This window comes from Camelus bactrianus, chromosome 21 (assembly GCF_048773025.1).
Source record: "Camelus bactrianus isolate YW-2024 breed Bactrian camel chromosome 21, ASM4877302v1, whole genome shotgun sequence".
NCBI lineage: Eukaryota > Metazoa > Chordata > Mammalia > Artiodactyla > Camelidae > Camelus > Camelus bactrianus.
In genome coordinates, this window is record NC_133559.1 from 8,848,745 (window position 1) to 8,860,875 (window position 12,131).

Consider the following 12,131-nt stretch of genomic DNA (forward strand, 5'->3'; position numbering starts at 1 on the left):
TACAGGAAAGAGAGTGAAGTCTTTGGCTGCCAGGAGGGTGGGGAGAGACAGCACCCTGGATCTCAAGGGCAGGGGTGTATGTGAAACAGGGGCCTGGGTGCCCAAGACAGAGTCTCCTAGATGGAGAAGGAGGAAGATGTGGGCAGAGAAACAGACAGTGAGATTCTGTCAGGGGGCCTCCTGTCCACCCCTCCTTGTCCAGAGGATGAGTTGGGGTTAGAGAGGCTGGCCCCATCTCATCCTCCCCTGCCCTCTCACCCTTGGTCCCGAGGAAAGGAAGAGCCTTCTCCTGGCCCTGGGATTGTCTCCAAATGTGGAACATTTGTCTGGCAGCCCCTGTCCCACCCCCACCCAGGGCATTTAGAAGTGTCACCAGCCCCTCCTCCCCTGCCGAGCTGAGCTGGGGAGTGATTTCTATTTGGGTATCCTGACTTCAAGGCCCTCAGGCCCCGCCTAATCCAGGAACCCCTGGTGCCTCCCTGCCCTACGCAGGGACCCAGAGAATTCCCGGAAAGGGGAGCTCTTGGGGTGGGTGGACCCCCAATCTCACCCCAGTTATAGTACATACCCTTGCTCTTTGGTTTCACCCCTGACAGCTTCAGTCTACCCTCCGCCCACCTCCACCTCCCTCTCTCCCCTGTCTGCAGCTTCACCATGCGAGGAAAATCCCACTGAAGACCTAAGCTGTAGCCCTCCGGCTTTCCCTCGCCTAACTCCTGCTGTCCTTGCCCTGAGAGGCCCCTCAAGTCACCTGGCCCAGCATCCTTCATTCTGTGGCTGAATCTGAGGTTCAGAGAGGTTAAATGCTAACCTGAGGCCACACAGCCAAAGGCAGTACAGGTCTCCCTCTTCCCTCACCCTGCTCTGACCCAGCGGTCTGAGCAGACACCAAGACCAGACAGTTGTTTGGGTTTGGGGCCAGGGGGCTTATTATGCTGGCGGCACTGAGGGGCCAGCGGGGAGGACACAAGAGGGTAGGAGTGGCCCCAAGGCCTAATCCCTGTAATCAGTGCTGTGGGCAGAGATGATGATGGGCCTTGCTTCTGCAGGCGCCAAGGTCACCTGGGCTGGCCCCTCCTTCCCAGGTCAAGCAGCACCCCCAGCCCTCCCCAGGTCCTAACACTGCTGCCTGCAGCCTTTGTCTGCTTTGTCTTCTCCATGAGGACTTCCAGATCCTCCTCTCATCAGGAGGCAGTCCCTCCCCCAGACTCTTCTTCTGTGTCAGCCCTCAGGCCCCCCTGAATTGAGAAAGGACAAGTCCAGGCTTTGTAGGTGGAGGCATTACTTTATTCAGGCAGGGATGAGCCAGACAGGACCATATGGCAAGAATATGGGGAACCAGGACATAGAGGCACCTCCTCACCCTCATTAGCCACCAAACAGACATCCCATGAGGGTGCAGTGAGGAAGAGCAGAGCTGGTGAGCCCTGGTGCATGGACCACCACAGCCCCCTCCCCTCGGAGGAGCCACTGGCCCTGGCCTTTTCCAGTGATGGGATGAGGAGGAAAAGGGTGCAAGGAAAAGGGGGCCTAGTCCTATAGAGATTCAGTTGGCTTCAGCATCTCGAGGCCGGTGCAGGCAGGATGCCCCCCAGTGCAGGGCCCAAGAGGCTGCTATTCATTCCTGGAGCCTCCATTCTTGGACCAGGTCCCTTTGCCACATCCATTTCTCCTTGGCCAGCCAGGCCCCTCAGACAGAAACCACAGGTCAAGAGATCATAAGGTAGGGGTGTTGCCTCTGCATAGGGAGGGGCCTGAGGACATCTCCCCACTCCCCAGGTCCTCAGCGCCAGACAGGGAGCTCTTTCTCTAGTCCTCCCCTGAGGACCAGGAGTCTCCATCTCCTTCTCTTTGAGTGAACTTCAGGAACTGGCCTGCGCCTACGTGAAGAGGACCCCCTGCCCAAGGGGTCTTCAGGGCACCCCCCTCCTCCTCCTCCAAGGGGCTCCCTCGGTCCCCCTCAGGGTCCCCTTTGGGGTCTCCCGGTTTCCCCTGCCCTACTCCCTCAGACTGTTCTAGTCCATTCACCACACCCCCATTCACATGCTCCAACTCTTCCTTCAAGCTGGGGCCCTGGCCATTGACACCAAAGGTGTCCTCTACCTCCAAGCCCGTGTCCTCCACCCCACTGAGGGTCTCTAGAGGGCCAGAGACGTGGTCCTCCCTCTCCAAAAGAGCAGCATCAGACTCTTCCTCTGAGCCTGAGTGCTCAGTGCTGTCCTGGGACTCAGTCTCCTGAGCAGTCATGGGGGCATCGGACGCTGCACCCCTCAAGCCATCATCCCAGGGGACACTGACATCCACGGTCTCAGACCCCAGAAGGTTCCCTTTCTGAGGGCCACTCAGGGCAGGGAGGCTGCCCACAGAGGGCCCTGGCTCCCACCGTCCAGCCCCTGGCTCCCGCCCCTCCTCTTCTTCCTCCCCCTCCTCCCCACTCTCTTCCTCATCTGCAAATCCATCAGACTCCCCATCCCTATCCCAGGCTGCAGGCTCCAGGAGCAGCTGGGGCACCTGGCCCAGAGGCTCTGCCACCTCCCCAGGGGCCCCAGGGAGGAGAGACGCCTCAGTCCCCAGATCCTCAAACTCTTCCGACAGATCAGATTCATGGCCACGTTCCTCTTCCTCCTCATCTCCCTCCTCCTCCTCTGAGGGTTGGGCCCCAAGGCCCTCAGAGGCCAGGACAGCAGAGCCCCAGCCCTCTTTTTTGGTCTCCCCTTGAGGGGAGGGCCTCTGCTCTCCAGCCGGTTCCCATTTAGGGGAAGCAGGGGAACTGAGGTAGAGGCCCAGGGGAGTGGAGTCGGGAAGAGTCTCCCCTAGTTCATCGGCCTCGCTCTCTTCTCTGCTTTCCTCCTCCTCCTGGAGGCCCTCAGGGATCCCCCCAGAGCCTAAATCCTCTTGCTCACCCTCCACCTTCCCCAGGACCTCAGCCCTGCCCTCCAGCCCCCAGCTTCCCTCTTGGCTCCCCTCAGTCAGGGACTGGGGCCCAGGGGCATCTTCAGGGATTGGGACGGGTGAGCAGGACTCAGTGGGCCTTGGGCTGGGGGGCCCTGGCACTGGTTTTTCATCCTCTTTTGCTCCTTCTGTCCCCAGGGGCCTAGGTTGAGGGGTGTCACTTCCATCATGGCACAAGGTTTCAGCAGGGAACATCTCCCCTGCTTCCCCAGGGGCCTCAGGCTCTGACTCCTCCCAGCCCCTGGGAGTCTCCAGCGGGTCTCTGTTCTTCCTGGGCAGTGTGGACAGCTCTGGCTCCAGAGCAGCTGCCTCTTTTAGCTCCTTCCTGGGCCCTTCCAAGTCCTGCACCCTCTCTGCCTCCAAACCTTCCTCCCCGAGGGATGGCCCCATCACCTCCTCTCTGGCCAGGCCACCTCGGTCCTCCAGCCCCACCATCTCTGGCTCTGGTTCCTGTTCTGCTCCTGCAGACTCACCCACGGCAGTCTCTAACCCCAAGGTGACCTCTGGGAAGGCTCGGCCCTGCCTGGGGGCCACATCCTCATCTTCCAACACCGGCTCTGTCACCTCCGACATGTCCCAGGGAGCTTGGAGACCCAGGGCCCCCAGCTGCTCTGGCTGCCTTTCAGGGTCCTGGAGGCCCTCAGTGCTTTCCTCCCCGCCAGCCCCCTCAGCTGGGACCCTCTGCTCCTTGGGCTCAGGGCTCCCTGGCTGCCCCTCACCTGTGCTCCAGTCCTCCCCTGCAGCTGTCAGCTGCAGCTGACCCTGCTCTACAGCCTCCCCCTTCCCAGCAAAGCTATCCTGTTCCTTCTGATCCAGCTCTGCCTCATTCTCATTGTCCACTCTAGCCCTCCCAGGGGACACTTCCTGATTCAGTTCTTGGTCCCTCCCCAACACATCTTCCCACTTCTGCTGATGTGCAGAGAGTGGCAGCTCTTGTCCCTCCTCTTCCAGAGACCTCAGTGACTCTTGATTCTCTCCGTTCTCTACATCCTCATCCTCTCCCAGGGACCTTTGACTTTCCTTGTCTACCTCCTCTGGAGATCTCAAATTCTCCAGGTTCTGCTCTCCCAGAGACCTCAGTGATTCTTCAGTCAGCTTTTCTAGGGGTCTCAATGTCTCTTGTTTCCCTTCCACAGACCCCAGTGGTCCTTGACTTTCTGTTTCTAAAGGTTTCAGTATTTCCAGGTCTTCTTCTCCTGTAGACTTTAGTGGTTCTTGACTCTTTGTTTCTAAAGATCTCACTGCCTCTACACTCTCGCCATTTAGGGAACTTATTAACTCTTGAGTCTCTTTTCCAAGAGATATAACTATCTCCTGGTCTTTTCCAAGAGACCTCAGTGGCTCTGATTTCACCTCTTCCAGAGGTCTCAGTGTCATCCGGTCTTCTAGAGACTTCAGTGGCTGTTGAGTCTCTTTTTCTAGAGATCTCAATGTCTCTTGGTTCTCATCTTCTAGGGACCTCAGTGGTTCCTGATTCTCTTTTTCTGGAGGTCTCATTGTCTCTTGGTCGTCTTCTTCCAGAGACCTCAGTGGCTCTTGATTCTCTTTTTCTGGAGGTCTCATTGTCTCCTGGTCATCTTCTTCCAGAGACCTCAGTGGCTCCTGATTCTCTTTTTCTGGAGGTCTCATTGTCTCCTGGTCACCTTCTTCCAGAGACCTCAGTGGCTCTTGATTCTCTTTTTCTGGAGGTCTCATTGTCTCCTGGTCACCTTCTTCCAGAGACCTCAGTGGCTCCTGATTCTCTTTTTCTGGAGGTCTCATTGTCTCCTGGTCACCTTCTTCCAGAGACCTCAGTGGCTCCTGATTCTCTTTTTCTGGAGGTCTCATTGTCTCCTGGTCACCTTCTTCCAGAGACCTCAGTGGCTCCTGATTCTCTTTTTCTGGAGGTCTCATTGTCTCCTGGTCACCTTCTTCCAGAGACCTCAGTGGTTCTTGATTCTCTTTTTCTGGAGGTCTCATTGTCTCCTGGTTGTCTTCTTCCAGAGACCTCAGTGGCTCCTGATTCTCTTTTTCTGGAGGTCTCATTGTCTCCTGGTCATCTTCTTCCAGAGACCTCAGTGGCTCCTGATTCTCTTTTTCTGGAGGTCTCATTGTCTCCTGGTTGTCTTCTTCCAGAGACCTCAGTGGCTCCTGATTCTCTTTTTCTGGAGGTCTCATTGTCTCCTGGTCATCTTCTTCCAGAGACCTCAGTGGCTCCTGATTCTCTTTTTCTGGAGGTCTCATTGTCTCTTGGTCGTCTTCTTCCAGAGACCTCAGTGGCTCCTGATTCTCTTTTTCTGGAGGTCTCATTGTCTCCTGGTCTTCTTCTAGAGAGATCAGTGACTCCTGGTTTTCTTTTTCTGGAGACCTCAGTGGCTCCTGGCTTTCTCTTTCTAGAGGCCTCATTGTCTCCTGGTTGTCTTCTAGAAACCTCAGCGACTCCTGGTTTTCTTTTTCTAGAGGTCTCAAAGTCTCACGTGTCTCATCTTCTGGAGACCTCAGGGATTTACGATTCTCTTTTCCTAGAGGTCGTGATGTCCCCTGGTCTTCTTCTTCTAGAGATCTCAGTGGTTCTTGATTATCTTTTGCTAGAGGCCTCAATGTTTCCTGGTTCTCTACTTCTTGAGATCTCAGTGGCTCTTGACTCTCCTTTTCTAGAGCTCTCAATGACTCAAAGTTCTCCTCTTCTAGGGACTTCACTAATTCTTGGTTTTCCTTTCCTAGATATACAAACGTCTCTATGTTGCCTTCAAGAGACCTCATTATTTCCTGATTCTCCTTTTCTAGAGATTGCCATGTCTGTAGGTCTTCTTTTCCTATAGGCTTAAGTAGTTCTAGAGTCTCTTTTTCTAGAGGTCTTGCTACCTCCATATCCTTTTCTTCTAAAGATTTCAATAACTCTTGATTCTCCCTTTCTGGAGTTTTTAGTGTTTCTAAGTTCTCTTCTTCCAAAGACCTCAGAGATTCTCTTTTCTCCTTCTCTAGAGATCTCACTGTCTCATGGCTCTGTTTTTCTAGAGACCTCAGTGGATCCTGAATCTCCTCTTCCAGAGACTTCAGAGTTTCTTTTTCCAAAGGACCCTGGGAGTCCTGGATTTCTTTCATGTCAAGGTTCCCCTCCTCTTGCCATGTTTCCTGTTGCAAGCTGCTCACTACTTTGACCTCTACGGCTGTTTCTTTCTCTGTCAGCTCCCAGATTTGCCCTTCACTTTCCTCCTGGAATCTGCTGGACTCTCTAGACCCACCGAGTTCTCCATCTTTGGCTTCTAAACTGGGGTGGTCAGAGCTGAGGGCTGGGGCCAAGGAGACATGATCTTCAGGGGACTGGCCTGGACTGGCCTCTTGCTGCCTGCCCCCAGGCTCCTCTGGTCCTGGCAGGACACTGGCAGGGATGGCCACCTTGGCTTCAGCCCACATGGCTTCTGAAGCCTGTTGTCTCCCAGCCCGTGGCTGGAGCAAGGAGAGAGGGGCATCGTGGGCTCTGATCTCAGCATCTGTAGCAGGACAGGGAGCCTGAGGTGTGGGTGGGATGGGAGTGCTGGCCGAGGTGGGGGTACGGGTCTGAAGGAATTCCTGGCTCTTCAGAAAGGCTGGCACAGGTGTCTCAAGGGTATCAGGCAAGGGTGAGGAGAGGGGAGTAGGGCTCAGGACAGAGAGCAAAGGTCCCAGACGCCGGCCCTCGGGGGTCCCAGGGACATGCAGCTCCAGCTTAGGGTCTGGAAAGGCAGAGGGGAAGAAACAGTGTCAGGATGTACTGGTTGGGGGAGCAGCTACCGCTTCTGGCAAGAGTGCTCATGGGCCCTGCTCCTGCCTCCCACCGGCTGGGCTAAGAGTATGCTTGCTGCTGTTGGGGGCTCCATTGTCAATACTGAGACTGGTGACTCTCAGGAAGGGAATCTCTCTGGGGTATAAAGAGGAAAGAAGGGTAAAGTTCTGGTGGGGAACTTGGCCCCTCCTCTTACCCAGGTAGCTGAGGGGAACCTTGGAAGTACTGCCAGGTGTCTGCAGCCGGGAGTTCTCAGCCTCCAGGAGGGTCCTGGGGACAGGGAGGGAAAGCTGGGTCAGTCCTCTGCTCCCAGGCCTGTAGGCAAGCCAGCTAGGGAAAAGTCACAGCTGAGCATGCGCATTCTGTTCCATGCAACACAGCCAGCTTCCTCCTTATTTCCACCACTATCACACAAAAGCCACATGCAGGGTTATACTTGGCTATGCACATGAAATTGCATGGTCACATCCACAGATATCACGCACTTGGTCACACGAGTCACACACTTATTTGGCGTACACAGCTGGGCTCACAGACACACAAGCAGATTCCCACACGGTTGGATGACACAGTGTACACACACCCACCAATGCTTAGACTATCTCCTCCCCACCCCAGGCCTATGACCTCATCCTCTGTGTGGGGGGCCGATTCTCATGCTAATTGCTGCCTTTGTCCACACTGCCATCTGGAGGGTCTGAGTAGGGGGCTTCCCAGGGGAAGTGGGAATTCTCAGGCCGTTCCCATGTGATAGGCTCCCTCCTCCCCCAGGGCCCCCAGAGCTGGTCACAGACAAAAGCAAATGAATTCAGCTCCCTCTTTCCAAACCCTTTTCATGCCTCAAAACCCAGCGGTTAAGCCTGCCCAGACCCTTCCCCTCACTGGTTTGCTTAGGGGTCAAGGACCTCATCTTGTGATCTCTAAGTACTCTGGATTCCAAGCCCTTCAGGGCAACGGAGGTCTTTATGTCTATGCCCCTGCCTTAGCGCCCCACGGTGATGGAGGAGGAGGGGACCAACAGAGGGAGGGAGGACCAATCAATTCAGCAAGTGATGCTGAACATCTGTCTCCTCTGTGTTCTTCTTCATGACCTCTGAGTCTGGTTAGTGTTGCCTATGGTCTCACCTCTGTACTTCCCGTTGCAGCATCGTGCTTTCTGAGCTCTGTGCTCCATGGAGGTGGAGCCTTTCTCCTCCTCATCCCGAGATCCTCACTTACCTTCCCTCTCTGGGCCCTTCCACCCCTCCCCACTGAACCTGTCCCAGGGTCCCTGGCTTTGTTTGCTTGTGGATTCTGAGGGCACAGTCCTCCTGCCTGTCCAGCCCTGGCCCTGACCCTGCAGGCTTGGGGTATGCAGCCCTTCACAGTGGTAAAGCCTCTTCCTCAGACTCCATCACTGGAACCTTGGCTAACCAGGTTTGTTCAAGGCCACAGAGCCAGAGAAGCAGCATTTCCTCGGCCTCAGCCTTTCCTGAGCCAACAGGGAATGTGGTCAGTAGAGGGGCAGGGCAGGGCCAAGGGCACTAGGACTTGAAAGGAGTCAGGCCCCAGGACATGCAGGATGAAAGGAACTTTGGATGTGACTCGGCTAATCTCCCATTGTCCAGACAAAGAGACTGAGGACCAGGTCAGGTGGCAAGTCAGTGTGACCACTGCACACCTGCAATTCCTCCTTCCCGAGGCAACTCAAGGACATCACCCTCTCGGTATGAGCACACAGAGAGACTGGGTTTTTCAGCCCCTTGGAGAAAGGGTCTGGATGTGGATGACCCACATGTGTCCAGCCCTCCCTCCTGAGGCTGTCCCACTCAGCTGTATCACCTGTCCTTGGAGGATTTCCTGGGCACAGGATACCTCTCCTCAACCCACAGGAGGAGCAGGTGGGCTTAGGTGGGATACATTGTGGTGTGGAAGGGATCAGCCTAGAGTCACAGGACCTAGTGGTGGCAGAGCTGACACCGCCCGTGGCTGTGGGCCCCTTCAGCCAGGAGAATACCCTGGCGTGTAAATGTGCATCTGAGTGTCTGGGTGGGTCAGTGTCAACATGGTACCTGTATGTGGCCACCTCCAGGCTGAGGGACATCTTGAGGTGTGCCAGCTGCTGCCGACCTTCCAGGACCTGGGCGATCTGGCTCTGTAGGCCCTGTTTCTCCTGCTCCAGGGCCTCCACTGCCAGCTGCAGAGCAAGTCAGAGGCAGTCGGTGAAGGGGCGGGGTCCTTCCTGCCAGCTAACTTGCATCCCCTTTGGCTGCTGCAGCAGCACCTTCTGCTCCTTGAGGAACTTCTCTGCAGAGCAGACTCCTGCCTCCCCTACCCCACTCTCTGCCTGGAGAACCCCCTCTGGAGCCTCCGAGGAGAAGAGCATAGGGGCCCCTCTCAGCCCTCTCCCACGGCCTGGCTCCTCCTCCTTGGATGCTGATTAAATGGTAGCACATGCTGCTCAGAATTCAGCTCCCACAGGAAGGAGGAGGTGAAGGAGGAGAGGAGATGGGTTACAGGGAGGAGGAGAGGGGGAAAAAAAAAGTGGAAGCAGAAGGAAAAACGATTAATCAAGAGGCCCAGAGCCTGCAGGACTGGAAGCCAAACAGCCCCAGTCCCAGTCACTGTCTCCTGCTCCCCACACCAGGCCCCTACCCCCTCCACTTCCCACATGTTCTGGAATCTTTCTCCTGAGAGGAGGGGTGGGGAGGTGGCTATGATGAGACCTCTGTCTGGCTCAGGCAGAAGGCTGTTTTCTCAGCTGCTGGTCACATCTGCGCAGTGTGAGGGGGAGCAGCTGTCCCAGGCGTCTGGAATGTGCTGGAGAGCTGAGAAGTCCTGACAAGGGAGAAGGGCTGGTGGCCCCTCACCCAGGGCCCCTCACCCTGGGCCCCTCACCCTCTCCTGTCAGGGGGAGGAGGGAGGTGGGAACTTGGACGTTCTGAGTGGCCAGACCATCCAACTCAGCCTGAGAGGGAAAGTCCTGGGCATCTTCTGAGTGACAGCAGAGCCTAGGGAGGGGCCCAGGGGCCCTCAAGGTTGGAAGGTACCATCCAGACAGTGAGGAAGCTGCTGGAACATCTTGGGCCTGTCTGTCCTTCCAGGGAGTACTCTTCAAGAGGGCTCTGAACCCCCTTTAGGCCAGCCCTACTCTAGACAGAGTTGTGAAAGTCTACTCCGTTTTCTCTAGGCATGGTTTTCCAAGAAGTGGCCCCTGAATCCACAGCCACTCCCACTCCCCAATCCCTTCCCCAGGTCTCTGAGCCCCAGAGGGACATCTCGAAGTCTTGTCCTGCCCAGGCCCCCGACTTGCTCACCTGGAACTTCTCAGTGGCCCGCAGCCGCTCCTGCCAGCGGCTCTCCAACCTCTGCTCCAGCGCGGCCCTGCGCTCCTGGAGGCCGCCGCGCTCCGCTTGGAGCTGCTGCAGCTCCAGGCGACCCTCGCGGGCGCCCTGCACGGCGCGGCCCAGACGCTCGCGGGCCTGGCCCAGCGACGCCTCCATCTGCGCCACGCGCTCCTGGTAGCCGCGCACTGCCCCGCGCCACGCCTCGCCCAGCCGCCGCGCCAGCTCCTCCACCTCGGGGGCCGGCGCGGGGGGCCCGCGGGGCGGAGCGGGGCCACGGGGGGCGCAGGCAGCCTGGGCGTTCAGGCCCGCGCGTTCCTCCTCGTGCGCCGCGCGCAGAGCCTCCAGCTCGCGCTCCAGCTCCGCCGCCTGGGTGTTCAGCCAGGCCTGGGCGCATTTCTCGGCCTCGACCGCGCGCCGGCTGTGGGCCACCTCCTCTGTCGTCCGCTCCCGGGCCAGCCGCAGCTGTTGGCACCGGCCCGCCACGCTCTCTACCTCTTCTGCCAGGTTATCGCGCGCCACTTCGGCCGCGTGCTTCTCCCGCCAGCGCTGGTCGACGAGGGCTCTCAGGGCCGCCAGCTCGTCGTCGGCACGAGCTCTCCAAGAGGCGTCCCCGGACTGTGCCCGGAGACCCCCGAGCTCCGCGCTGAGCAGCTCATTCTGCTCTTCTAGCGCCTTGACCCGGGCCAGGTAGGCCTCCAGGCGCCGGTTGAGCTCCCACATCTGAAAAGATTCCTCCCCCAGGCAGCCCTCCATCCTGCTCGTCTGACCCACCGAAGGTGGAGAGACGCGGAGCACTAGGAGAAGCCAGCAGCTCTCAAAGCTTTTAGGACGAAAGGGAAAAGGATACGGATGGGGACAATGACGGGGCGGGGCGAAGAGAGCCGGAGCAACTCAGAATCGGGAGTGGGAGCGAGGCTATTCATACTCCCGCCAGCCTGGCGGGAAAAGGGGCGGGACCCAGACCTTAACCCCTTAGAGTTCAGAGAAACGGCCGCAGCCTCTGTCCCCGCAGCCCGGAGTGCTGGAGAGTGGAACTAAAGGAAAATCTATGCCTGGAGAATCCGATCCGACGGTGGTGGCTGTCTGGGGGAGGAGGCCTTGAGGAAGGTTCATAACTCCAGATAAAAGCAGATTATGCACAGAATTGAGCCTGTGGAGGAGAGTGCCAGGGGATTCAGGCCTGCGAGGGAGTGGGAGTCTCAGTTACTCCGCACACGCAAGAGAGGTACCACTTACTGAATTCCTTCAAGACTCAGTTTCTTCATCCATAAAATGGGAGCAACAATGGACGTCTTACCGGACTGCAGAGAGGATAGATGTGGCCATGTTTTAGGTAAATAGCAAATGCTCACCCTCCTGAAATACTGGAAGAAGGCAGAATTGCTGAGAGGTTAGAAAGACACTACCTGGAAAACAAGAACAAATGTTAGCTGTATTGGGAGATTGCCTATGTGCACGCGCGCACACACACACACACATCCTATTTCCTCAGTCTCCACGGGGAAACGGAGAGATCGGGCAAAAAGGTGTTTCCCCCACTATTCGCTTCCATTCTTCCTGCCTTTCTTTCATATAACCTGAGTTTCACATACTCTGTTTAGGTAGTGGAAAGTTTCCCCCAGTTCTCGGGGAAGGGCACCCATCCTGTCCTTAGTGTCGGATTTTTTGGGTGGATGGCGCCCCCTGGTGGCTTACAGACCAGGCCAAGAAGAGGAAACAGAAAGAGGCAAGCTCTTAGTCACAGCTAGCCCACATCTGTCGAGCCTTTGTCATGTGCCAAATCATGTTCCAACATTTTATTTATGTTATCTGACTGAATCCTCAAAACATCCCTTTGTGGGTTTCACAGTTCAGGAATCTAAGAGCTCACTGAGGGTGGGAATAATTGGGAAGGCCTTGAGGAGGAGGGGGTCCTTGAACTGGGGAGTGGGGTAGAGAGGAACAGGCGGGATTTGGGGTTTGTAAAGGGCAGGCAGGATCAGAGAGGGAGAATCAGGAATTATGAGACTGAGGGGATCTTTGGGGAAGGAATTTTGCTCACATAAATCAAGTTTAGCTCTACAAGTGTTAATTGAGCACCCACTGTGTGTCAGCACTCTGTCCCAGCC

The 12,131-nt window shown here is 56.7% G+C and overlaps 1 protein-coding gene across 1 annotated transcript; it reads right to left on the minus strand.

Moving 5' to 3' along the window:
• Window positions 1-1,265: 1,265 nt before the first annotated feature.
• Window positions 1,266-10,925, minus strand: NES (nestin). The gene is made up of 4 exons (XM_010953880.3): window positions 9,994-10,925; window positions 8,749-8,873; window positions 6,894-6,967; window positions 1,266-6,647 (listed from the first exon to the last, which is right to left on the minus strand). The coding sequence occupies exons 1-4, from the start codon at window positions 10,774-10,776 to the stop codon at window positions 1,810-1,812; spliced, it is 5,820 nt and encodes a 1,939-aa protein (XP_010952182.2). The 5' UTR covers window positions 10,777-10,925; the 3' UTR covers window positions 1,266-1,809.
• Window positions 10,926-12,131: the final 1,206 nt, after the last annotated feature.

Coding starts and splice junctions, on each gene's coding strand:
- NES (XM_010953880.3), bottom strand. CDS start 10,776: ATGGAGGGCTGCCTGGGGGAGGAATCTTTTCAGATGTGGGAGCTCAAC. Junction 6,968..8,748: donor CTGGAGGTGGCCACATACAG/GTACCATGTTGA, acceptor CCCTGTCCCCAG/GACCCTCCTGGAGGCTGAGA. Junction 6,648..6,893: donor GGTTCCCCTCAGCTACCTGG/GTAAGAGGAGGG, acceptor CTGCCTTTCCAG/ACCCTAAGCTGGAGCTGCAT.